General features: G+C 37.5%; 1 protein-coding gene across 1 annotated transcript in view; it reads left to right on the plus strand.

The window, feature by feature from the left end:
- LOC115449312 (cell growth regulator with RING finger domain protein 1) overlaps positions 1–27,594 on the plus strand; it is a 64,503-nt gene extending 36,909 nt beyond the window's left edge. Inside the window, exons 3-7 of the mRNA XM_037438149.1 lie at positions 12,281–12,425; positions 15,754–15,861; positions 16,303–16,456; positions 19,582–19,752; positions 24,095–27,594. Coding sequence (XP_037294046.1) covers positions 12,281–12,425; positions 15,754–15,861; positions 16,303–16,456; positions 19,582–19,721 — 547 coding nt within the window. The 3' untranslated portion in view covers positions 19,722–19,752; positions 24,095–27,594. The remainder of the gene's footprint in view (positions 1–12,280; positions 12,426–15,753; positions 15,862–16,302; positions 16,457–19,581; positions 19,753–24,094) is intronic.
- The last annotated feature ends 162 nt before the right edge of the window (positions 27,595–27,756 follow it).

Consider the following 27,756-nt stretch of genomic DNA (forward strand, 5'->3'; position numbering starts at 1 on the left):
TTTGTAGCGGTGGGTGTGAGGGCGGGTAATTAAGATTTTTTTTATATATTGTCAAAACAACTATCGAACGAATACGTTAGTAACTTACTCAATACGAATACTAACAATAATGCGTTAGTTCCTGCTTAATTACAGCTTGCTCCTCCCGTCATTTAATACATTCGTGCAACACAAATAATGTGATAAAAATCTAAAATTCTAGTCACATGCCAACTGCACATCAAATCCGCAATAGATTTAATGATACATACGAAGGCCGGCGACACGCATGAGCATCAGTCGACAAGACCTATAATCGCTTTACCGGTTTGAGCAATTAGTGTTTATTAAACGGTATATGTTTTCATAGTTCCTAAGTAGGTAATATGCGTTATCAATTTTTTTAGACTGGTAAAGCACAGTGACTCCATTACACCTGATGGTAAGTGAGTGAGGTCCAATAGAATGTCGACTGACGAGAAATGATTACCCCTCGACAGTCGACAAAATTATGCCGGCCTGTTGAAACCGAATATACACAAGCTGATCCCGGAACGCGACACTTACGTGGGCTACTATGTATTAACACCTTGTATACAGTGGTCGTTATCCGGGCGAATATAAAATATATCCTACCACTAGCGAATTATCTGCTACCACACCCTGTTGTATTCAAAACACAAGAGTCAGTAAAATTAATACAAGTTCTATGTAAAAATGATTTAGGGTGACGCGTTGCCATTGGTCAATAAGAAAAATCTGTAAATTATGCTTAATTTTTAAAGGGTTTGACCATTAGTTATAGAGAATATAAAATCTACGTTTAATTAGGACTTATTATGTAAACATCCGACGTGTCCTTGACCTGCGCCTAAGCAATTTATAATCAGCGAGAACCGGAATTCCACAAAACATATGATGAATTGAACACCATGAATTAATTGTCACGTATAAAACTAAGCCGTCCAATAAAATTAAATATATTAAAATTAAACTATTTTTCGCATTGAGGGACTGAGTACCCCCGACCATGAAGGCTGCAAAGTCTTCGAAACGTCGGGAGGAAATAATAATATATAAAACCGCGATAATATCCGGAAAATAGTTTCATTTTAATGTCTAACATTCGCGTAAACGTAAGAAATCAAATGAAATTGAATTTATACATCTACTACATCAATGTAGGGGACCGACTTTGTTATTAGTTGTTATCTTTATTTATTATAGTTTGATTTTTGTGATGGAGGCAAGCAGCGATGCTATAGCTATGTTTAGAATGTGAGAATACCAGATCGACTGGGTAGCACTGTCTAAAAAAATAAGAAATACGGACAATGTCTGATAGAAATAAGTAAACGGATTTTCTCATGTTTAATATTCTAAAAAGATTCCTCACGATATTGAAATAATTTATAAAACATGTTATAATTGTAAAATGTAGGTAGGTATTGTAACTTTTACTTTTCAAACAACACCTCAGTCCCCTCCGTGACCATGAAGGCTGCAAAGTCTTCGAAACGTCGGGAGAAAATAATAATATAAAAAACTTCGGTAAAATCCGGAAAATAGTATTTCAATGTATATTCGCGTAAACATAAGAAATCATTATCTTTACGATATTTTCCTTTACCTTTAGATATGGCTGCCTCTGTGGCGTAGCTGTACTGTATACGCGGCACGGCAGCGCCCTGAGGTCCTGGGTTTGAATCTCGGGTCAGGCAGTGATATTTGAATTTTTCTATTCAGTATCAGCCCAGAATTTGGAATTTGTGCCCGATATAGCGATAGGCTCGCCTCTATCACATCATGGGACCGAACACACTTGACTAAAAGTAGGTGCCCTGGTTGTGCCTCTGAATACCGCTTGATAAATTCGTGATGGTGTGTGTGTGTTTAGATATGAGCAAACACGTGCTTCCTTAAAAACCTCATAGCATAGAAGTAATATGAGGGCGTAAAAACAAGCATTGTTAAGACGTCCTTCACCTTTCTGCTTTGTTCTCAGATAATGTCAATGACTGAGTGTCGCGTGATGTTTATGTTAACATTTAGCGTGGCCCTTCGATTTCCATACACGCCCGTTTATTCCAAAGACAAACAGGTATCTGTACCTGCGAGTAACTTAGCAATGGAGGCTAATCTATCTATCTATCTATCTATCTTCTATCTATATATATAAAAATGAATTCTTATTTCTCTTGGTCACGCCATCACGCGTGAACGGCTGGACCGATTTGTCTATTTTTTGTTGTGTTTGTTATTGTCAGAAGGTTCTTATGAAAGAAAAAAATCAAAAAATTAAACATTTTAGGAAAACAACAAAAATATTAATTTTATATAACTATCAATTGTTTAAAATAACTGTCAGCGATTGACAGAATGTGCGCTGCAAATTGATAGTTAAGACGGAACAACGTTTGTCGGGACAGCTAGTTAATTCATATATGAAACCATATTTGTGATAAATTTGTTGATAAATATTTCTTTTTGTCTACTGGACATGCCAAAACCAAACAGCTCGGCAGCTGAGCTGGCAGGGCTCGGTCTGAAATAAAACGTTCCGCGATCAGCGATTGTACATTAAGACATTTGATCTACATTATTATTTGGACTGCACTGCATTTAATTTTTACCGCCCATGACAATGTAGTTGCCGTACAAAAAAAAACGGCAGACAATCGCGAGTTGGACTCGCGCACCGAGAGTTTCGTACAAATTAGCTTTGTGTTCGTTATTAAAATACATATTTACGCTATTGATTTTTTTCTTTTCCTTGTGCTGTAAAACATTGTCTCTTGCTAATTTTCATTATTTTAGTCAACGGGAAATACTCTAGAGGTTTTTATTCTCTTAACTTATCGCAAAACATTTGACATAAACGTCATATCTTTTGATCGCATATACTTAAAAATTTAATTTTTTGACAGTTGAAAGAGACCGAGATCCCGAATATTTGATATAAATTTCAACTTGATACCTCTACGCGTTTCTAAAAAAAGGTGTCTTGAGACATACAAACGACAAAGTGATTCTATAAGAGAGTGACAAAGGGTTATCAACTCTCATTCGACACTCTATTGGACCCTGCTCCACTTACTAACAGACGCATCAGGATCACTTTACCACGAACTAAAAATATATTTGTTACTTAATTCTTGTCATTACGTCCTACTATCATTAAGAGACCTATCACACTAGAATTGGTAGCGGTTTCATTGCGGAGTAAAGCCGTAGCGAGATCGCAGCGGACCCGCAGCTAATGCGCTGCGAATACGCACCGCAATTTGGACAGTCATTAACATAATGGATTCCGAAAAGGAAACTTTGCTGTTAGCTTTGTTAATTCGAAGATACAAGAAACGCACGCGAAAAAAGATACAGAGAGGAATTACTAACATTATTTTGCAAAGTATAAAGTTTTGTTCCTACATGCGAATGTCTTGACCTAATTTACGAGTTGTTGCATCTGACACTAAAATAAATCCCATCTATAAAGAAATGTGTGATAATTAATTTCAATTGAAGAAAAAAATTGTTGTACGAAAAAGTGTACAAAGTGACGTCGGTGAAGCAAAGACGTTGCGCATGCGCAGCGTTTTTACTGCGCATCGGCTGTGCTGTAAATTCGCTCGCAATTCGCCAATGTGATAAGCCTTAATTTATTTATATACGGCCTTGTATCGCATTTTTTCCTTTCCGTAAATGACAATAAATGGCATTCCGCAATGCGAATTTGCAATTGCATCTTTTTATAACTAGTTTTTCTCGTATAAAAACGGTAATTTCATTAATAAACTTCATGTGGACTCTGCAGTAGAGCATTATCGAGGTCGAATTATACATAATACGTCAGATTAAACGTGATTCGATTAATTAAGCTTTAACACTATGGAGTAATTGCTTTTTTCCCTTAAACTGATTTTGGTGTGAAAATCAAAATAAACGTATAAAATGTATCACATTGTGCAAATATTTTTCAACACACAGTTGGTCAGTGTGTAATTCCAAACTATCTTAAATTATTTGTATAAATAAATAAAAAAAGATGCATATTATTCAAATGTAATTAAAAATTTTAATGAGGTTATACAATAAAAAATAAATCTATTTTTGATTCATAATAATCAACTTTCAGTTTCATATCGATAATTTGTAATCACTTCTTCGATTTTGTCACGTTTTTGGTTCGATCATTTCTGCACAACACGTTCAAATTGATGTCGAGTTGTCATTCCGTCCTTCGCAACACGTCGAATGCGCCCTTGACCCGCTGTCCGCTCTCCGTAAATGTCAATGACTGTTGCGGAGACCGTGACACGTGACGATTGACAACACGCGAGCGCGACTAGCAGTTAATTGCACAACCAGCGGTTAACGATAGACGCTGATGCGGGTTAGTGGGGTTTAATAACTGTCGATATGCTTTAATAATGTTTTGATTGATTATTGAAGACCTAAGTGCAATATTGTTTTATCCAAGTAAATGCTGTTGTTTGATAAGATAGTTTCCTATGTTTGATTTTGTATATATTTTGTAGGTAACAGAAAATAATCATCATCATTTCAGCCGGAAATCATCCACTGCTAGACATAGGCCTAATAAATAATACGAAAAACAAATTCTTCTGTGTAATCAGCATCAAAGTTGGTTGAAAAATGAAGCAGTTATTCACATTTGAAATATTGTTGTCAGCAAAAATGGAATCGGGGTTATTGCGCTATCTCTTTCTCACGCACGCAATGACACTCAGTGACGTCACAGTTTACTATTACTGTTATTTGATAGCTACCCCTTACATCAAATTTCAAATCTATATATCTATTTAGCGTAGATTTTGCATGTATTTAAGAAATATTCAACTAACCTATTCTTTCGATTTTTAGTAAGAATCTATGTACCTATAAATTACTACTGTCTCATTACCCATACTTTTTGATTACCAAGCTTTGCATTGCACTTCGCTTCTCCAGAATCTGTGCTTAGTTTCATAAGTCCAGTAATAATACTGGCTTGAATAACAATAGCTTGAATGTCCTTCTAAGGAAGACGCAACAATGTTTGTATATTGTGGTTTTGAGCAAAAATAGAATCGATTGTAAGAACTGGAATACGGGGACGAACGAACCACCAAGTTAATTATTGTTTCGGTCATGTATGGTAGTGGAATATGGCCTGTTTTTGAAATATAAAAACATTTTAAATATTCAACGTTACTGAGCTAAGTACGCAAAGATTTCATAATAAGTCAAACGTCTAATAAATAAAGTACTTGTCGCACTCTTAAGAAAATAATGACCTATTTCAAAATTGTTAATTTGTGGCAGTCGTCGGAAAACTAATTTTTGTATGCTACCTTTTTTTTGAAGTTGCTATAAAATTGAGCTTATTAAAGATGGGTAAAAAATGAAACCTATAGCATTAAAAAGGGAAAAAACTATAAGGTCCCAAACAGAAATTGGTTGTTTGACGACTCCACCACAAATTGGCAATTTTGGAATGGGTCATTAATTTATTAAGAGTGTGTTGTATTGCGCCACATGATCTCGGAGGTCGCGGATTCCAATCACGTGTAAAGTAATATCAGGTTTTTCTACTTAATATTCGGCCAGAGTCCAGAAAGTGTTCCTGATGTGATCATAGGCTCACCCCCTATCACATCATGGAAATGAACACACATGGCGAAAACTGGGTGGGCTGGTTGAACCTCTGCCTACCGCTTGAAGTTAAGGCCGTAATGTATGTGCCCGTCACTTCACTTTTTTTAAAGAAATCCACGCCTCTCAAAATAATAATATAACTTAATATTACATTTAAAAAAATCAGTGCACAAGGAAATCATTAAAATAATAGCATTTTAATATCGGACTGCGATTAGTTCTAAGCGATAATTCACTATGATTGCACACGATTTCGAAACAAGGAATTCCTTACAAAGAATTATGGTCCTACATCTTAATTCAATGTAGCCTGGTGTTTCTTTTTTCGATATTGTATCTGTTTTTTGTTTGTTTAAGTTTGCGTTCATAGCCCTGTTGATGCGATGGTGCAGGGGTCCGTAAATGTGTTAGCACATGTGACACCCAAGTTTCCCCGTTGTCAACACCAGAAGACTCCTGCTAGTGGGTTGATTGTATCAATTATGTATTCTGAAGTTAGCATGTCGTACATTCTGTAGTCAGGAAAAACAACATAAAATGGCGAGTATTTAGGTATTCAGCGTTGATTGCGCAATGTTCTGACCACATTGTGGTTGATACGAACATTATAACACTAAATGAAGCGTTAACCCATCACTCGACTGTCAATTGATAAGCGGCTGCAGGCAGCCCTTTGAAGGCATCTTTAATGGCCATGAAATAAATTACATTTTTGTTAAGCAACTATGATAGCTATTACAATCCATGGGTATTTCTTCTTTTATACCATAGCTGCCACCATTTATTCATCGATGATTTTGCCAAAGTCATAATAATAGCAGATACAAAACAACAAAAGAAATAAGAAATCAAAACGCCATTTTCAAAATTATTGTCAATTGTAACTTCCCATGGGTTCTGCAAATTGTTAAACTTCTGAAATGTCAAATACCTAGTGCCATGATGAATGTTGTAAAATTAAGACGACAACCCGCAGCCGCACCTACGCAAGCAATTCGCGTGGGATCTTTACTGTAACATAGAATGCGGCCATTGATAAACGATTACAAAGTTCAGCGTGAATGCATTGTTATCGTGAACTGCATCTCGCAAATAATAACGTATATGTTAGAAATAATGTTACTTCCTCGTGTGATGCGTTTAGAAAGGTTTACACAATTCGTTTGTGGACATCGTATAAGCGGTTGGGAACTTCTTCTGCCTGAAGAACCCATCCCTAATATTGAATATAGCCAAAGAGTTTTGGCTAGTATTGCCGAGTTTGTATAATGCTAGTAACCGAGCAACGTGGCACGCTAGGAGGACAGCAGAGTTCAGCAATGGACAGTTATAGGCTGATGAGATGAGTATAGTGCTAGGGATTCGGCTCAGCGTCCCCCCGACGTTTACTATCACTCTGAGCGGTTCAACGCCAGATTGTAGACTGGCGAACCCAACAAAAACCTTCCAATCGTCTTGCCTGAGTTTGGGCGGCATTGTTAAAGAATACAATTTCTCAAAAAAAAAAATGTTTAAACATCTAAGATCAGGCCTTTTTTGTAAGGTTGTCAGGGAGCTGGCGGTGTGATACCCCCGTGCCTCGTAGCAAGCACGTAAAGTCGTTAGAACTACGCCTGATCTTTCTTCGGTCATGTCGGATTGCCTATCACCGGACTATTAGTGAAGGTATAAAGAGTGCACCTGTGTATTGCGCACACACTTGTGTATTATAATTTCTCCTGTGTGGCCGAAATTCGTCTAGGAAGAATCAGGTTATCGGTCTTATAAGAATCAATATTTATGTCTCAGAATAACGAGCGCAGTACAGTTTGCATGTCCTAAACTTTGTTTTATAACCGATTTGTTGCCCGCAGCACTGGTAAGCAATGATCTCAAATCTAAAGTATTTGTACCGAAACATAAGAGTTCTCACGGCCAATCTTAAGCACGACAGGCACTCATTAAAATAACAATAATATCGCCATATTTTGTTTACTAACGGACTTGCAAACTTAATGAAAGGCTACCACTTAAATAAAGTGATTATGAAGAAAAAGCCATTTGCAGGTTCGTGGCCTAGACCTTATTTCGCCAATTAAGTACTTTCAGGGTTCCGTACACAAATATTGACGGTTTGTACGTCTGCCTTTCCTACTAAGTTCTTATTTTCTTTAAGTTCAAGATCATTTCGTACTAAATTGCATAAGAATCAGTTAAGTAATTTAGTCATGAAATCGTTATAGACAAACAGATAGACAGAGCTACTATCGCATTTATAACAGAATGTATAGCCATGGCCACGAAGGCTGTAAAGTCTTCGAAACGCCGAGAAAAAATTATAATATATAAAACCGCGATAAAATCCGAAATAGTTTTATTTTAATGATTTATAGCATTAAAATAAAACTATATTTTTTTTTTATTTTTAATAAATAAAATTTAAAAAAAATTAAAAATAATAGTATTCGGGTGACCGGAACCGGAACCCTAGATGCATGAAACCGACTCGCGCTTGGCCGGTTTTTTTAATTGTTGTTGTTCGGTGGCTTTATATGAGAGCCAGTTATGGACACTTTCATCGAACGTTCACTTACTTCGATAATACTAAAATTGTGAAGTAATCGCGACCTTGTCTGAACATTTTCGCGAATTTGCATAATATAGTTAAATATGTAGATCCGTTTTACAATAACAGTATCGTATCACCGTTTTATACTTATTTATGTATGGAAATCTGTCGAAGTTCTACAGTTATAACCATAAATCGAGGAACCTAATAGAAAAAATTAAAAGAAAATTATAGAAGAAGACTACCTCTCAGAGTCGAAGAGTGAAATTTTACTACAAATATGCATCAATGGTATCCGCAAACCGTTCTAATGATCAACCCTCATCCTTGCGTCGATTCCCCCAATGCTGGGGGTCGTAAGTCATCAGAGAAAGTCCTTCGGGCACGATCTTGTGCCATCCCGTCCTTTTTTGGCGACTTGAACCGCTTCAGCCACATTAATGTCGAGTGTGGTGTGGTTCTGATCCGTCCAGGGCATTGGATTCCTGCCGATATCCTTGCCCTTCATCACATAGGATGGCATATGTACGGTGAAACGTGGGTGCACCAGTTGTGCCTGTATTTAGTCCTTAGGGAATAAAAGGCGTGAGTGTGTGTGTCTAATAGGAAAAAATATGCTAAAGATTTCATAACCAAAAAATGTTTTAAAAACTTACATTGTTTCCTCGAAAGTTTCAAATCTGCAGAAGCTTCCCGTCTTATATATATTAATTTATGAAGCCAAAAAGTTTGTTTGTTTGAATGCGCTAATCTCAGAAACTTAACAGATTTTGTTTTTTTTTTTTAATAAGAAGCTACATTACTCCTGGGTGCTATTTTTTATGCTGGAAAAACTTGTATACGCGGGCGAAACCACGAGCAAATTATAACATAAAGCCACTAAACCTCATAAATATATTAGTATTTTATGGAGAATATAGTATGTTAATATACAATTCACATCTATGTTACGGTACGTCCATTAACATATTTATGAATAATTTGGAACGTCTGCAACTGCGGTGGTCGTAATTTACGAGCGGACTATTCTAAGCGCAGTTAATTTATTGCTGTGCTTAGGAAAACATAAATCTGAGCAATACACGTCGTACGTGTCGTGTTTTATTGCTCACTTAGTGACACCACGTGGCTTAGAGATTACGTAACCTCAGACAAAACAGATGGTAGTAACTGATGATATCCAAAGGCGTCGCCAAGGGGCAGCTGCCCCTCGCTGCCCCCCCCTAGAGGTTCTAAAACTGCAATGAATTCACCAATTCCATTCCTAATATTCCGTACGCTCAATTACGCTCCGCTCTATGTTATTGTTAAAGCGGGAGAGGGGGGTGGTGGAGGAACAAATGCTCTCGACTTTACCTACAATTCATACTTTTCTCATTCTCCATATCAACTTGTCCCCCCCTGGATGATCAGTTGGCGACGCTCTTGATGATATCCCGGCAGGCAACTGCTTGGCTGTGCTTCTGGCATAGCAAAGTCAATGGGTGGCGGATGCTGCCTACCGTCAGGCGGACTGTTTGCTCGTTTGCCTACAAGGGTAATAAAAAAAAAGAAATGGCGTAATGAAAATTTAAATGAACCCAAAAATAATTATGTAAGTTTGCAAATGTTAGACAGTTTAAACAAATTCTACTGTATATAGCAGTAACGGAGGGTCCATATAACCCGATTCCTGCCGACTTCCCTCAAAAACAAATCAGTGTAAGGCCCAAGTGTAAAACATAAAAGATACCCTGTGACATCACCACTATTTCAAAATAGGTGTGCGAGCGAGATAACAACATGTTCTCATAATTACTAATATTTAGGGTTGGCACAGTTTTCAACGCATTTGAATGTATGTCGTAAATTTAACAGGAAATAACATAAAACTGACAAAATAAAGGAAGATACTAAAATCCTCGTCCAAACGTCCCGGGTTTGCTGTTTTTACGCTTTACGATCTTAAATATTTAAATTTATAAAAAACTAGCTTTTGCTTGCAGCATCGCCAGCGTGAAGGAGTTTTTCGATTTTTTTTTTTCTCGACTAACTTGATATGTATCGTTATATTATAGCCAAATTACACAAAATCCCTATAAATTGTAGCCTATGTGTTATTCTGATGTATAACCAATATTACTGTAAACTGTAAAGTTTTATCCAAATCTGTTCAGTAGTTTTTTCATGAATGAGGAACAAACATACATCCTCACAAACTTTCGCATTTATAATATTAGTAAGATATTTCTGTTTACTAAGCCCGCGGTCACAAGATAATCTCTTTAATCGTGTCGTTGCCCTAAACAAGTTTTGGCAAATCCAAATGAGAAATAACGGCAATTGAAGACGCGATGCCCTTCCGTGCCTCGGACCGAAAAGTTATTTTTAACACTTGCTTTTGAGCAGTATTAACATCGCTTAAAATTCCTTTATCAGTGTCTTATGTGACGTAGATTATCTTTTGAAATCTAAGGAAGCTCTGCATGTCTATAAAATTTGTCAAAATTGGTTCAGCCCCGTCGAAAATACTAGCGGTTTTTTAGCTTTGTTGGATTTAATTTTTTTTATGTTTATAAGTTAGGAACAGGACCTTTAAAATCCTTTCCCGTAGTGATATGCCAACTCGGGATAAACACAACTCGAGCTAACTTGAGTTGAAATTCACGTAACTCGAGTTCAACTCGAGTAAAGTAACTCGAGTTAACTGGGTAAAATGAAACTGAGTAATGATTTGTTTTGGGTTATATTTATAAATGTAATGACTCACCAATAAAAAGGGAATTTATTTATTCATCATGTATTTATGTTTTATGTATTTAAGATTAAATCTTCGTAACATAAATAAAGTAAGTATTTAAAATCTAGTTAACTCGAATTAGTAACTCAAATTGACACATCTATACTTTCTCGTACCGTGACAATATATTTTTTTAAAAAAAGCTTCAAAAGAATATTCACCTTCAGGGAAGGCAACGGTTGGACTATGCCCCCGACATTGTTAAAAGTTAATAAGCTTGTGGTGCCTCTTACCATCAAGTGGCCCGCTTGCTCGTTTAACTGTCGATCCTGGACCTATCGTTCATAAACCAGCTCCAACCAACAAGCTAACCAGCCCAAGTAGAAAACAAAAGAAGAGCTTGCGAAACAACACGGTATTGTTAAAATTAACAAAACGGTGAAACTGAGCGTAATGACACGTCGTGTGCCGCCGCACAGAACAATGGCTCTAGGGCCGGCGCATATCTGGCGGTGCGCAGAGAATTTTTTACTGTCAAATTATTATCGACATTGTCTTCGTTGAAATAATATTCAAAATCTATTAACACGACAATGATTGTATAATTTTAGAATCTATGCATTCTACTAAATAAAGCTAGAATTTACATATTTCAACTATATGGACTTATATTAAAACGTAAGGCTACCTATATCTGAAATAGATTTACAAAAATTCCCTCAAGAAGAAATCAGTGTACGGGCTTAGTGTTTTAAACATAAAGGACACTCTGTGACATCACCGCTATTTCGATACAAGTGTGCGAGCGAGATAGCACAACGTTCCCACAATTAGTAATATTGAGGGTTGCCACAGTTTTCAACGCCTATAACGCTAAAAATAACGGATTCGCCATGTATGCGCCAACCCTAAATGATACACTCGCAGTCAGCGGAGCGTCGCGTCGCGTCGTGTCGTTTGACAGTATTCCTTTGTGCTGTGTTGGATAATTGAAGAAAGCTGTTATGGCTTACGGTTCCTCTTTGTCCTTCTAGCCTTTGGCCAATATAGACCTTACATTGAAATGCAAAAGGGTCATTTTGCCGTGCCCGTATAAATAAAAAAATATCGTGAATATTTTCGTTTTTTTTCGGTCGATTATTATGAGTAAATAGTAATAATTTATGAAACTATAAACATATGAAATTATTTATCGGAATTTATCGCGGTTTTTCGTTTCGAAGATGCGGCCTTCATGCTTCATCACGGGGCAGACTGAGGTGTTGGTCATCTGAAAAGTCAAAGTTACAATATCTCTACCTGCTAAATGTATAATTGTAAAATTCAAAATGTTAGAGAAAATTATACTAAACAAATATTGTCTTTTTTCTTCGCAGAAGCAACCCGCACGATGAGAAAGCGTTGAGGCTGTCTACAGCGGAAACGTTGCAGTTAGGTCCGCCGCCGCGAACCTGCTACCCGCTGGTGGTGATACTGGCGCGGGACCTCCGGGACACTGGGGAGCTGCGGCCCGATGATACGGTGAGGACATTAGGAAATCGGGACAGCCATTGACGTATATTCTATAGACACGAACTGCCATATAAACTATTTGTTCAAAATCTGAACCAAAATGGCAAACAAAACGTCACTGTTATAACCTATTTATTCGCTTAAACAACAATTTTTACTTATTTGAATTATATTTTTTATTCAAATCCAGGTTTACACTTAAACTCGAGTTGTTATATCACGAGCGCCACAGCGTACACAACTACAATTTGTCTATATTGACCATACTGAAGTCAGTTTGAATGGATTGCAGTTCAATTCAGTTGAACACAGTGAATGTTCGGAACGCCAAATCTAGTACGTAGTACATATATATCGATGGGTACAGCTCAGTATAAATAGTTTGATTTGACAAATGAACTGCATTTAGAGTTTGTGCTCACGAAGTTTTTTTACGAGCTGACAACGCTCTTCAAACTCTACTAGAGCACGCAGTAGACGCGTATCGAAAACGAATTCTTCCTGGTTTAAGTGGCAAGAACAGCTGTAGCGAAATGTCTATACCTAGTCTTGCCATAAATATTGTAATAAAGAAAAAAGAAAATTGTTAACTGCAAATAACATTTATTACTTTTACAGTGTGTCAGTTTAATACATAAATATAAAACAATTAAAAATATAAAAAGCTTATTCGAAGTGGTCTCCATTGGCTGCAATACAGTCCTTTAAACGATGAGGCCAGTTATCAATAGAAGCACGCACTCTTTCCATGGGAAAATTCTTCACTGCCAATCGTATAGATTGTTTTAGGGACTCCAAATTATCATGGCGTTTAGAGCAAGCTGTACTCTCTAAAACTGACCACAAATCATAATCCAGCGGATTAAGATCGGGACTAGACGACGGCCAGTCTTCAGCTCTGATGAAGTCCGAAACGTTCGATTCCAACCAAGACTGCGTGGACCGAGCTTTATGACCCGGCGCCGAGTCTTGCTGGAAGGACCATACTTGGTTATTGAACATGGTGATGTTAAGGGGCTTAACTACCTTCTCAAGAATGGTATCTTGATACACTTGTGCCGATGTTTTGATACCTTTTTCACAAAAATATGGCTCAGTCACTCCTTCATAGCTAACACCCCACCAAACCATCACTGAAGTCGGATAATGTCCACGTTGCACTCTGTCGACTAATTGGGAAGCTTCCTTAGAGCTTTGAGCATAAATACGGTCATTTTGTTTGTTAAAATGTTGCTCAATTGTAAAAATTTTCTCATCCGTAAACAAAATTTTTCTGTGACCTCCCTTTGCGTACCGCTTCAGTAGTTGTTTCGATTTTACCACCCTATTCTTCTTTAAATTATCAGTTAAGAAATGGCCAGTGCGTCTCTTATAGGCTGCAAGTCCTAAGTCATCTTTTAAAATACGCGACATGGTTCTAGGTGCTATCTTCATTTCCCGAGATAAAATCTTTTGCTTTCGGACAGGATTTCTTCGAATTCTTTCCCTTACTGCTTTGACCACCTTTTTCGTACGAACACTACGTGGACGGCCAGATCTTTTCTGTCACAAACAGAGGAGGTCTCATTGTACCTATTAATAGCCCGGTACACAAACATTTTACTAATACCAAGTGTATGGAGAGTTTTAAAAATTGCATTTGGCTTCATACCTACTTTGTGTAATGCTATCACAGCGATTCGGTTCTCTTTATCACCCCACACCATTTTAATATCGCAAAATATTTTACAATGTATTGGCGCCAAAATGAGAAAACACAATTAACAATCGTATAAAAATGACAGATTCGAAATTCAAATGTAATATTTTTTTATAATTAAGTGTAACAGTATTTATGGCCAGACTAAGTATAACCCTAATCCTGCCGGCTTCTTTTTCGTAATGAATGTAAAATCTTATTAACATTAGAACGATTTGCAAACATTTATGCATATTAGTACCTATATGTTGTGTCGGGTACCTTTCGGAAAACTTCACTTTCAGGCATCATTCGACCGACTGTTAGGTCGCAGTCACTCGTTCTTCGTAACTTCGCTCGTACTTCGTAACTTCGCTCGTACTTCGTGCATGTAATTTAAGATCAATTAGATTATAATAAAAATGACCCATTACTAAGCAATGATTAGCATTCAGATATCCGTTAAACGTAAACAAAATCTGGAATTAAAATTAAGTTCTTCACGACATTGTAGAAATATTAAATTAATTGGTTTCGACATTATACAAAATATTATTGACAACTATGTGCGGATGTCAAAGTGCATGTAATTATATAGGTTATTATGTTATTATGAATATCGTCCCTGACAATTATGAACGATTATGTTATTTTCTTCTAAATCAAAATCAATTTATTTTGCATGCTTTAAACTGTGTTGTTAAATATATTACACTAGCTTTTTCTCGCGGTTCCACTTGCGTGATAAAGTTTTTCTGGGAAAAAACGTAGCTCATAGATCTCAAAAGTAATATAGCTTATTATTAGAATTAAAATCGGTTTAGTAATTCCTGAGATTAGCGCGTTCAAACAAACAAATAACTCTAGCTCTTGTATAGATTTGAATGAACGGACGACTTGAAAACGGCGGCGGGTAGCGGATGGATGCGGGTTGTTTAACACCGGGATGGTAGGCGCTCACTTGGGGAGGTCTACGTTCAGCAGTGGATGGCGACAGGCTGATTGATTGGTGGATTTGAACGGAGAGCGGTTTTACAATTAGGAATGACGTCAAGCAGGCGACCGCTCGTGCAAATTACTTATGAATTGGAGAAGCTTTGTCTTTACTAGAAATGCATTTAAATTATTTTTGCTGTCGTCTCCCTAACACATTCGATGTTAAGGGCCTATTTTATAAGTTACAAGTTAATTCTATTTTACGGTTATTTCCAATAATTCCGAATGATAAACAGCGGAGAAACCTTGAATTATTGTCTTGTCATTTTTACCAATATGGGAATTTTACCTTATGTCCGCAACACAAGTAAAAATTAACATAGGTAGGTAATAGCGAGCCAGCGATATGTGGAACCTACTTTAAAGGCCGGCGCATATGGCGGAGCGCAGCGCAGAGAAAATTTTACTGACAAACTATTATCGACATTGTGTTCATTGAAAAATTGATCAAAATCCATTATTAACACAAGAATAAATTACATTACATTATTGTGTTACTTGATTTTGAATATTATTTCATTGAAGACAATGTCGAAAATAGTTTTACAGTAAAAAACTCTGCGCTGCGCTCGTCAAATGCGCACCGGTCTTAAAATTCTTTGTCTTAATTTTTAGTGCATTTTGTGGAGATATCGTACAATTGACGTATAATACCGCCTTCAGGTGGCGTTGGTGAGCGTGGTGCATATCAGAGACGAACAGTGTCCACTGCCGAGCGGTGTTATCGCGCAGTACCTCAAGCAGGCGAACGGACACCTCTCGTGCTTAAAGGTATATAGACTTTGAAACCCTACAATGGTTTTTGTAGAGGAATACATGTAAAAGCAGTTGATATAGAACCCCCAATGGACGTTAATATTGCTTTTAAAATTAAAATTGTTGATACGTTTCCGATTAAGAAAAACGTACGAGCAATTTCACTAACTTCTCAATTGTTGACTAAAATCCGGCCAAATTAATTCACGCTAAAAACTCCTTCCTGTGACTTTATTGTTTGGTTTTATAAATATATATTATTTTGGTAATTTTGTGATCGCCGTCCCCCCTAAAACTGTCCAATTACCGAGAACGTCTCCTTAAAATGCTCTGCTTATATTTTGTAAATTAATCATATACCTCCTGTACACTTCTAATTATGTGGGATAATGTTTAACAGTAGAACTATTCTAGAACAATCTTATAAACGTGAAATGTTCCTAATATGTCGCACAGCAATTGTACGTGAGCGGCGAGTGCGGCGGCGAGGCGGACTACGCGTCGGACTCTGCGCAGGCGGCGGAGGCGCTGTGCTGCGTGTGCGCCGCGCAGCCGCTGTCGCGCGCGCTGCTGCCGTGCCGGCACGCATGTTTGTGCGCGCGCTGTCTGCGTGAGTAATACTAAACCACACTAAAATGTACTACGTTGCACTAAACCGCACTACATTGCACTAAACTGCACTAAATTACACTACGTTGCACTAAACTGCACTTCATTGCACTACACTTAAAACCATATGTAGTACCAGTATGTATACAATACGCAGTCTGGTATGGAGAGAGATTTTGTATTCCCATCGGTCTACTAACCTATTACACTGCTACAGATAATAAACATTACACGATCTATAAAACATTACATTAACAATAAGCAGACATTTCCAATTACTGCAACGATATAAAAATCTAGTGGAAAGTAAGAAATCTAAATAACTAACGTATTTTTGTTAACTAATAGTGTTATATATAATGTCGACGAGATAATAAATCTATGTTTTCTTTTTTATTAAGGGTATTCACGGACGATAGAGGTCACTGAACACAACACATATGAACTTGACAGCTTCTGGTATAAAATAAACACGTTGCATTACTCGGCGTAATGATTATACTTGCCTCATTTACGATATTATTAACACACAAAATAATTCAAAGTACTGGTGGTTGGTCTCTCATATGTGAGAGTCCGTCTGGGTAGATACCACTGCAATAGCTATTTCAGCCGCCAAGCAGCAGTGTAGTCACTGTTGTAGTCCGGTTTGAAGGACATTGTAGCCAGTGTAACTACTGGACATAATAAGAATTAACATCTCAGGATGGCGAGTGCAATGAAATACCAAACAATACTTTGTAATTGAACACTGTTTATGGGCGGTCGTATCGCTTACCATAAGGCGAACGATAAAATCGTCTCGTCATCAAATCAATAAAAAAAATATATATATAGTACAATTTAAAATGATGATTGATCATCAAAGAAATGATCACATATCTACTCAATGATCAACTGTTAAACTCGGCAATGTACTTGAATCCTTATTTGTAGACCATTAAGATACATTATGTATACATACATCAGTTCACAAATCCGAGTTCAATGCAAATCAATGTATTCATATCACATGCAACGTATCAGCCATCAACGCATCTAATAAATATTGGTTTTAGGTTCCATTCAAAGCTACGCTATGTTGGACTATACTTACACCCACACATCATCACGCATTTATCCCCGAAGGGGTATGCAGAGGCGCAACCAGAACACCCACGTTTCACCAAATGTGTTCCGTCCCGTGATGAAACGGGCGAGCCCATTGCCATATCGGACAAATTCCAGACTCCGGGCTGATACTGAGCAGAAAAACCCAAATATCACTGCCCGACCCGGAATTCGAACCCAGGACCTCATAACGCTGACGTACCGCGCATGCAGTACAACTACGCCACCGTGGCAGTCTATACTTCAGCTTTTTTATATTTGCATCAAAAAAATATATCAAGTATATTTATGTATAAATAACTGTTGACATAGTTCAGTGTCGTTTACTGTCGAATCAAACATACTAGTCCGAAATGTATCAAAATTGTCAAAGACTATTTGCTTATTTTTGGCGCATGATTTCTATGAATATTCGTATTCGTAAATTCGCAAATAAATCATCACAGTGGATAAGTATATCTTCATTAGTGTCTTGACAAGTTCTAAGCCTCATTGCTGGAGGTAAGATATATTTTATATCCGCACGGATAGCGATCACCGTACACAAGGCTATACCCGCCATAGTGGCCAACGTAAGTGTGTCGCGTTCTGGAACCGATCTGTGCATATACGCAGGCCGGCATAATTGTGTCGATTGCCGGGGGGTAATCATATCATCAGTCGACATTCTATTGGCCTCCACTCAACTCACAATTAAGTACAGTGGGGACACTTTGGTGTACCCGTAAAAAAGGTCTTAATATATATTTCATATTTGTCACATAAAATAATGCGTCGCTCGCACTGGAAGGTCACAAATTCATTGTTATTCAAAGGACATTGCAAGGGAGACGCGCTCCATACAAATCGATGGCGGTTTTTTTAAACAGTAAACCTTGTAGACGCGACCTTAACTGCGCCGACGTGCACCGCATGTGTATGGCCGCTGCATTATATAATTGACTGGGATTGTATTAGTTCAAAACAAGATGTGTACGTTAGAGCCTCGTGTGGGAGTCGGGGATGTATTTGTCTAGTCATGTCGCCAAGCAGCGGTGCAATTGTTTTGATTTGAAGGGTCAGTTTAATACATTGTGTACAGTCAGCCACGAAAGTAGCTGAACAAATATAAAATTTGCGTTTATAATTAGTAAAATCAGATTTCTTTTTATTACAATATTTTTTTTATATGTCTTATATATTATTTATATGCCTGACAAGGGCCGGCTTATACAAACACACCGGACATTCGGGAGAGCGCTTTAAGCGCTTGCAAATTAAGCGACCTGAAGGCAACCAACTAACGGGTTAAAGACATCAGCTCAGGACGGTCACTGAGAGAGGATGAGACATCAACGATTAGGGAACAAATAGTAACAATTATATTGCTGGATGAGGAGAGCGGAGGACCGAGCAGAGTGGCGCGCTCTAGGGGAGGCTTATGTTCAGCAGTGGACAGTTGTAGGTTGATGAGATGAGATATAATTCAACATCATCAACCCGTTGCAGTCCACTGCTGGACATATGCCTCTCCCAAGGTACGCTACAGAGCCCGGTCTGCTGCTTTATCCATCCAGTTACTGCCAACCCTCTTGTGTAATTGTCCCGCCGGCCAGATGGCGTCCTACGCTACGTTTGCCAAGACGCGGTCTCAACTCCAGAACACGCAAAATATGATTACTAAATAATAATAATAACAATATAGTAATATCAGCTCTGTATTATATACTGTCCCACTGTTGGGCACGGACCTCCTCTACTACTGAGAGAGATTAGGCCTTAGTCCACCACGCTGGCCTAGTGCGGATTGGTAGACTTCACACACCCTCGAAAATTCCTATAGACAATTTCTCAGGTTTCCTCGCGATATTTTCCAATAATATATAAAGAATACACACATATTTTTTTAGAAAAGTTAGAGGTGTGTGCCCTGGGGTTTTGAACCTGCGGACATTCGTCTCGGCAGTCCATTCCACAACTAGACTGTCGCCGCTTTTTTATTCCTGAAACTAAAATAAATAATTCTCCACGTTACAGCGAAACTGGACAAGTGTCCGATATGTCGCAGCGTGATCACGAGCTACTTCTGCATCCGCAACGAGGACGACCTCGCCGAGATGAAGCAGCAACGGTTCCCGTTCAACCGGCGGCTGTTCAACCTGTTCCACTACCATTAGCGACGGCGGCCGTGCGATGTGATCTCGTCGGGTATGTTTTTTTTTTTTAAGTACGGTCCCCGCAGTCAATGCCGAGGGAAACCTGCGAACGGTATACTGGTTTCGGCTTGGCGACTGCGGGGCCCTGGAGGAAGAGAGAAAGAGAAATAGGGGAGGAAAGAAGGGGAAGGAAGAGGAATAGGATGGGCGGAGTGAATTGGAGCGGAAATGTTCACGAGTCCCTCATATGCCTCTAAGTGTAATGAGGAACCGGCCTATGTTTGACTTTGATCATTATTCTATATGTAATGGTTAATAATACAAAAAAGAGGCATTCCTGCATAAAAATTGGTTAAAAAATGGGCTAGTAATTCATATTTCAAATATTGTAACATGCAGAAATGGGCGCGTTGTGGCGATATCACGACGTCTCTTTCTTTCGCACGCGTCGTAATTCCCGATGACGCCAAATGTGGGTATTTCGTCTCTTTTCTGTTTCTTGTTAATTACCCCTTCCACTGACATTCAAAGACTTATAACTTGTTGATTTTGTACCGGATTTTAATAATTCCTTCTGTTATAATTTATACAGCGTAAATATTTGATAACAATAAAGAACAAAAATGAGTCCGGTACCCTATTGTAACCATGGGGTATACACACTTGAATGTGTGTCTAGGGCCGTGACAAATGTCCCCCCGTGGATGGGCGTGCATCCGGTGAGGAGACCGAGCGCACAGGAATTGCCTCGGGTATCTTGGCTTTGGAAGTATTTTGCCGTGCTAAGCTCTAAAGACCGACCGACGATCTGGTGAGGGTCGCCGGAGTCCGATGGATGAGGGCGACCCAGAACCGGTCCCTGTGGCGCTCAATGGGGGAGGCCTATGTCCAGCACTGGACGATTCCCGGCTGAAATGATGATGAAGCTCAAAAGTGGTATCTCAAAAAAAACCTAATTCGTGATTTTTATGTCGTCAGATAGCTTAAAGAAATGCCCATCCAATGAACTTACCTAGATAACGGTATCTTGTTTAGAACTTGTTAAAAAAAAACCTTAAAAGAGTTTCTCTATCTCAGTTTTACATACAAAACTATGTTTACAAAGTTTTGTATGTAAAACATTATAACATAACGATTATCTCGAAATAAGGTTTCCCTGACATACCGCTTTTGCGCTAAAACCTGTACCTGTATATGTTCACTTGGTGCCAAACAATAATATTATGTATTTGGAATGCTGGGTTTGTCTATGTACGTCTGTCGGGGAAATTTAGAATACTCGGGGATAATTTAGCTTATAATATCCGACAAACTTTAAAATAATATATTAAGGAGAGTTTTTTGAATAGCTGTATTTTTGGATGTTACCTTTAGAAACAGGTTGTTGACAAAGATATAGTTGAAATAAAAACTAAAAACTATTTAAACGGATTTTATCGCGGTTTTTTTATATTATTATTTTCTCCCGACGTTTCGAAGACTTTGCAGCCTTCATGGTCACGGGGGGGACTGAGGTGTTGTTCATCCGTAAAGTCAAAGTTACAATATCTACCTACATTTTCAAATATACAACTTTTTAAAATTTTATCTGTTGACGGTCCGATCTACGCAGAATGAGCTCACAGTGTCTTGAGGTCTGGCAGCCGGTCTTTTGGGATCCGATTTAATTAAATGTAGAACAGGATCCCAGGCTTGTGCAAGCTTCAACCATCTTCCCTATTGAAATTCGGGTGTTTTTAATTTCAATAGCCTCGCGAATCATCCTAGGCAGGAATCGGTGTTCTTTGGCAAGGATTTGTGGCTTGTCTAATCGCAAATAATGATTGGAGCCTCCTTCAGAATGTTCAGCGACTGCAGACTTCGTAGAGCGTCGGTGTTTCACGTCAGCTATATATTCTTTTACGCGGGTCCCTATATTTCTTTTTGTTTGTCCTATATAAGAGGCCACAGTTGCAGTCTATCTTGTATACACCCGGTTCTTGCAGAGGTATATGGCACTTGACAGGTGGTAAAATTGACTAATCTTCTTAGGCGGCTTGAAATAGGTTTTTATTGAAGCACGCTTCAGGATGTAGCCAATCTTGTCGGTGACTCCTCTCACATATGGTAGTACAACCGGAACACGTTCAACTGTGGCTGGTTTCACTCGGTCTCTGTGACGGCGGCGTGGAATTTGGAGCTTGTTGTCTCGCAGTACTTGCTTGACATGTTGTAGCTCAGCGGCCAGGTGTTTCTCGTCACAGATTCCTCGTGCTCTCTGAAACAATGATTTGCCCACGGTAGCTAACTGTTTTGGATGGTGGTGAGATTCACCGTTCAGATATTTATCAGTATGGGTCTGTTTCCGATACACAGTATGACTTAAGGTCTGATCAGGATTACGAATGACTAAAACATCCAAGAAAGCAAGAGATTTGTTGTGTTCTAACTCCATAGTGAATTGGATTTTATTATTGATGGAGTTAAGGTGATTTAAAAATGCAGATACTTTGTCCGATGGTAAAATTGTGAAAGTATCATCTACGTACCGTTTGTAAAACCTTGGAGAGACCGGTGATGTTGTCAGGGCTGTCTCCTCGAAGTCCTCCATGAATATATCGGCGACTACCGGAGATACAGGGGAGCCGTCATGTCATGTCAGCGACATTAAACACCTACAGTTAGCTGACAATGAAACAATGGTCAGTTTTGATGTCCAGTCTCTCTTCACGAGCTTACCATTACAAGATTGCATCAAAATTGTGTCTAAGAAGTTAGTAGATAATAACATACCTGTGGAATATGCAGAACTACTCCAACACTGCCTTACATCTGGCTATATGTTGTGGAATGATCAGTTCTATGTACAAGTAGAGGGTGTAGCGATGGGCTCCCCTGTATCTCCGGTAGTCGCCGATATATTCATGGAGGACTTCGAGGAGACAGCCCTGACAACATCACCGGTCTCTCCAAGGTTTTACAAACGGTACGTAGATGATACTTTCACAATTTTACCATCGGACAAAGTATCTGCATTTTTAAATCACCTTAACTCCATCAATAATAAAATCCAATTCACTATGGAGTTAGAACACAACAAATCTCTTGCTTTCTTGGATGTTTTAGTCATTCGTAATCCTGATCAGACCTTAAGTCATACTGTGTATCGGAAACAGACCCATACTGATAAATATCTGAACGGTGAATCTCACCACCATCCAAAACAGTTAGCTACCGTGGGCAAATCATTGTTTCAGAGAGCACGAGGAATCTGTGACGAGAAACACCTGGCCGCTGAGCTACAACATGTCAAGCAAGTACTGCGAGACAACAAGCTCCAAATTCCACGCCGCCGTCACAGAGACCGAGTGAAACCAGCCACAGTTGAACGTGTTCCGGTTGTACTACCATATGTGAGAGGAGTCACCGACAAGATTGGCTACATCCTGAAGCGTGCTTCAATAAAACCTATTTCAAGCCGCCTAAGAAGATTAGTCAATTTTTACCACCTGTCAAGTGCCATATACCTCTGCAAGAACCGGGTGTATACAAGATAGACTGCAACTGTGGCCTCTTATATAGGACAAACAAAAAGAAATATAGGGACCCGCGTAAAAGAACATATAGCTGACGTGAAACACCGACGCTCTACGAAGTCTGCAGTCGCTGAACATTCTGAAGGAGGCTCCAATCATTATTTGCGATTAGACAAGCCACAAATCCTTGCCAAAGAACACCGATTCCTGCCTAGGATGATTCGCGAGGCTATTGAAATTAAAAACACCCAAATTTCAATAGGGGAAGATGGTTGGAAGCTTGCACAAGCCTGGGATCCTGTTCTACATTTAATTAAATCGGATCCCAAAAGACCGGCTGCCAGACCTCAAGACACTGTGAGCTCATTCTGCGTAGATCGGACCGTCAACAGATAAAATTTTAAAAAGTTGTATATTTGAAAAATGTAGGTAGATATTGTAACTTTGACTTTACGGATGAACAACACCTCAGTCCCCCCCGTGACCATGAAGGCTGCAAAGTCTTCGAAACGTCGGGAGAAAATAATAATATAAAAACCGCGATAAAATCCGTTTAAATAGTTTTTAGTTTTTATTTCAATGTCTAACATTCGCGTAAACATAAGAAATCATTATGCAAAGATATAGTTCAGAAAAATGGCGATTATAATTTCAATGTCGGTAAACCATTTTGAAATTCGAACATGGAGATCCCTTTGATTTTCGAAGTTCGACTGTTAAACATAAATATCCCAAAGTTGTACAATATCCGAATAATAAAGTTCCGACTTTTTAACATTTTTTTACGCTTTTGATCTATGTTTAATGACCCCTTTGTTTCGATAAAATATTTATATTTAATTTCTTTATTTGTTGTATTCAAATTATTTTTTTCTGCAGGTGGAAAATCCGTGAACGAAGAAAACACTGCGCGAGTGAATTTTGATTGTTTAAGAAGTGATAAAAACTCGAACTGAAAAAACACGTGTAACATTGATGTGTAATTTTTAAATACCAAAAAAAATTACGTAAATCATTTTGTGAAGTGATATAACCTTTTTACATTTTTTGTGTTTTTTTTTTCTGAAAAGACAAGGTTTTTACGAATGGCTTGTGGAAGGTATATCATTAAAATTAATTACACGGCAAAAAAAACGTTTTGTTTTTTTTTTCTTTAGACATCGAATATACCTCGCACACGCCATTCGTGAACTTTATATGAAACAATAGACTGTAACTTCAAGTCTTAGTTTAAAATGTGTCGATAAAACAGCGTGCTTAAGACGAAAAATACATTCTTACGTCTGTCACTGCCATCTGCTTAATATTGTAATTTTAGTCGTAGCTTTAATTTGTAAAATTCTATTCTGCTGAAGCATATTTTCCTTAAATAAAATAATCATTTGTTGCCATCGCATACTTTCATCGTAGTTTAATATTTGCCACTGTTTTATAGCTTTACAATTTTTTTTTATGTCATTAAAAGAATTTTTTTTTCACCACCTTTAAAAAACAAAAAAAAATTATCGACACATATTATATGTAATAAAACAAAAAATATTAATTTAAGTGTGGGTGCAAAATATGGAACTGTGATAAAACGAGATGCTTTGTGAATTTGCTAACTTGTAAATATGTAGTATAAAGTTTAAAATTGTTTGTGTCCGTACTAGTGTTTTGATATGAAAGTACAGTATGATTGTAACGTATTATAAGAAAACATGTAAAAAGACAAAAAATATTCTGCAGACTTGCGCGTGGAGTTATGTCGTCCCTTGATAGTCAATTTGTGTGTTGTGAATGACTTGAAAATGAGCAATATATTATAGCTTAAATTTGCCTAATGCAAGCTGTAATCTTTGTTAAATTCACTAGTTTAATTTCTAAAACATTTGAGTTTAGGCAGCTTGCTTTGAAAAAATCTTAAAAAAATGCTCGATATTTTGAAAAACAAATTCAGACATCGGGCTTCATCCAAATTGTGATATTTATTTGTTATAGAGAGAGGTATGGCGTAATTCCACGCAAATTTGTGACACCGCAGTGTCCCTATAATTAACTAATTAATTTTAACCCCCTGACGTCTTGAAACCCCTGTAAGGGCCATATAAAAACACCAATGACAATGAACAATAAATTTTACAATATATCAGAGGTCCAACTATACACAGTAGCCATGAAATGTAGCGTTTACAAAAAAAATACAGAAATACAAAAACATTTCACATAATCGCCTAAATCTATAGATCAATTCTCTTTTATATTCGCATCTTTTAAGTCGTTAGAAAAAATATCTTTAATTATCTTGTAACCTCAAAACTCTTTTGCAATTAACTTCTTATGAAATATCGGGTATTTTCGCTAGGTCGTGATGTTGTCACACGAAAAATATAATTGTAATTAATGTCTACTTATCATCAAAGCTAGAAATCCCCATTCCTTACTCTTTAAACTTTTAATATTGTACTGTAATGTTTAGATTTCTTATTGCGAATACGACTCGCGCAGTTAAACAATGCGACGGTAGATGGCGCTATTTATACGCTTTGTTTCAGTCTTTCTCGCACTAGCTTGTAAGGACAACAAAATAAGCGCTACTGTATGTTTATTTCTTACTAGATGGCCTTTTTGTAGACATTTCAAAACAAAAACAAGCAATTACGACTTGCATCTTATTTATACTAACACAACTTTTTTGCTGACTCTATTTTCAAACATTGTTTAATTGCGCGCCTTGTACCGTTAGTAGTTTCACGATATAAGCTAATCGACGCGAATAAAATATTTTTATATGGTCCACCGTATTTATATTGTAAATAATTTGTATCCGTGTAGTCTTCCAAACTAGTGTTCTAATTTAGATCTCATTAATCGACTTTGTATAAATTGGCAAAATGTAATCGCCTCAAAATGGCGGAATCCGAGTCACCAATCGTCTGGGATAGTCAAAGTAACTAGCATTGATAAATACAGCGTAACTAAAGTATCCAAATTGAGATTAATGAAATAAATATGGGGACGTTCAGTTCGAAATCCCCCTTAAATATATGTTTGATACTTCGCAGTATTTACCAGTGCTTACTACGCTGCATTTTAGTCATCTACTTAAGTAGCTACATTCAACACTTCCAATCCCAATTTTATTTTCACAATAACGAAATAAAAGATATTTACTTTACTTCGCATAAAGAAATTACCATTAAAAATAACGTGTACAGGCGATTTGAAGTTTTGAATTTACAGCTACTTTTGTGTCTGACTGTACTAACCTCGACGCAATGTATTTTAAAAATTATTTGCCAAAGTGCCAAAATGGTGAATAGTTGAACTCGGAGACCCGAAATGTAAATTGGCATCTATCATACCATTAGGAATTTAAAATGTGTAATAAAGAACTCGAGTCAAATAAGTGGCACTCTTTAAAGGTCCCCATAATGTATGACTAAATATCGATAAAAAGCTAAGTCAACTTCTGAGGCTCTGCAACATCTTAAACGTATTAATTTATCGATAATTGTCGATGAACTTTGAACGAGTCTGTTAACATTATTTCATAGACATTACTAAAATACTATACAAAATATAAGCCTTTGAGACTATGAAGGTAATACGACATAGTTTATCTATGAACGTTGCAATAAAATTTATCGACTGATCAAATTTGTCGAGTGTGAATAATAAAAAAATATAAAAAAAATCCTACATTTAATAAGAGGGAAGGATTTTTTTTAAATATTTTCCTACTTATCATTAATAATTATTAAAGTATTTCGACGTACAGTATGGCTGCTCAGTCGTTGCCGGCCTGAAGTTAATCACGAGTGGCGATAAAGCCATCGTCACTACAGGACAGAGAACATGTGTTGTGACTACCTTCAAACCGGCACAGACATTGCGGGCTATGTTGTTATCGACATTTGCACATGCATTCAAAAGAAATATGTGCTATTTGTTATTTTTTTCCTTTCCCTTTAATGTACCGTTTATGGGGTGGATAGGGAAAAGTATATTTAAATTATTTATACTAAATTAAATTCATATTTTTGTTTTGTCCTACTACTTATATATTTTATACTACTACTACTATATTTTTTTAAACGGGCTCGATAGTGACCCCACTGCTCCGATGGTACATGGTGTAAGGTCTAAATAGGGTGTCGAATGATGAGACATGATTAACCTTCACCAGTCGATACAATTATGCCGGCCTTTTTGAAAATTTATCCCTATTCGCCCCCTTCATCCCCATTGAACCCTCTGACCGTTTCGCATAAACGTGAGAGCAACAGGAGGTGCCGTCCACAACTATGAGAAGCGAATGAAGCCAACTGCCCGCTCCCTTACGTTTGTACGCCATAACTTAGAAATTTTAATGTTGCAATTAAATACGTTCCTATTTTCTTGATTTGTTTTATTTTTTACATCGCCTACGAAAGTAAAGAAACTTAACTAAAAAAAACAAGTCAAATTGAAAACCTCCTCCTTTTTTGAATCGGTTAATAATATGTCGAGACCACACTCGCACAAAACATAAATTTAAATAATTTAAGAAATATTCTTTT

This window comes from Manduca sexta, chromosome 13, assembly GCF_014839805.1.
Source record: "Manduca sexta isolate Smith_Timp_Sample1 chromosome 13, JHU_Msex_v1.0, whole genome shotgun sequence".
Classification (NCBI taxonomy): domain Eukaryota; kingdom Metazoa; phylum Arthropoda; class Insecta; order Lepidoptera; family Sphingidae; genus Manduca; species Manduca sexta.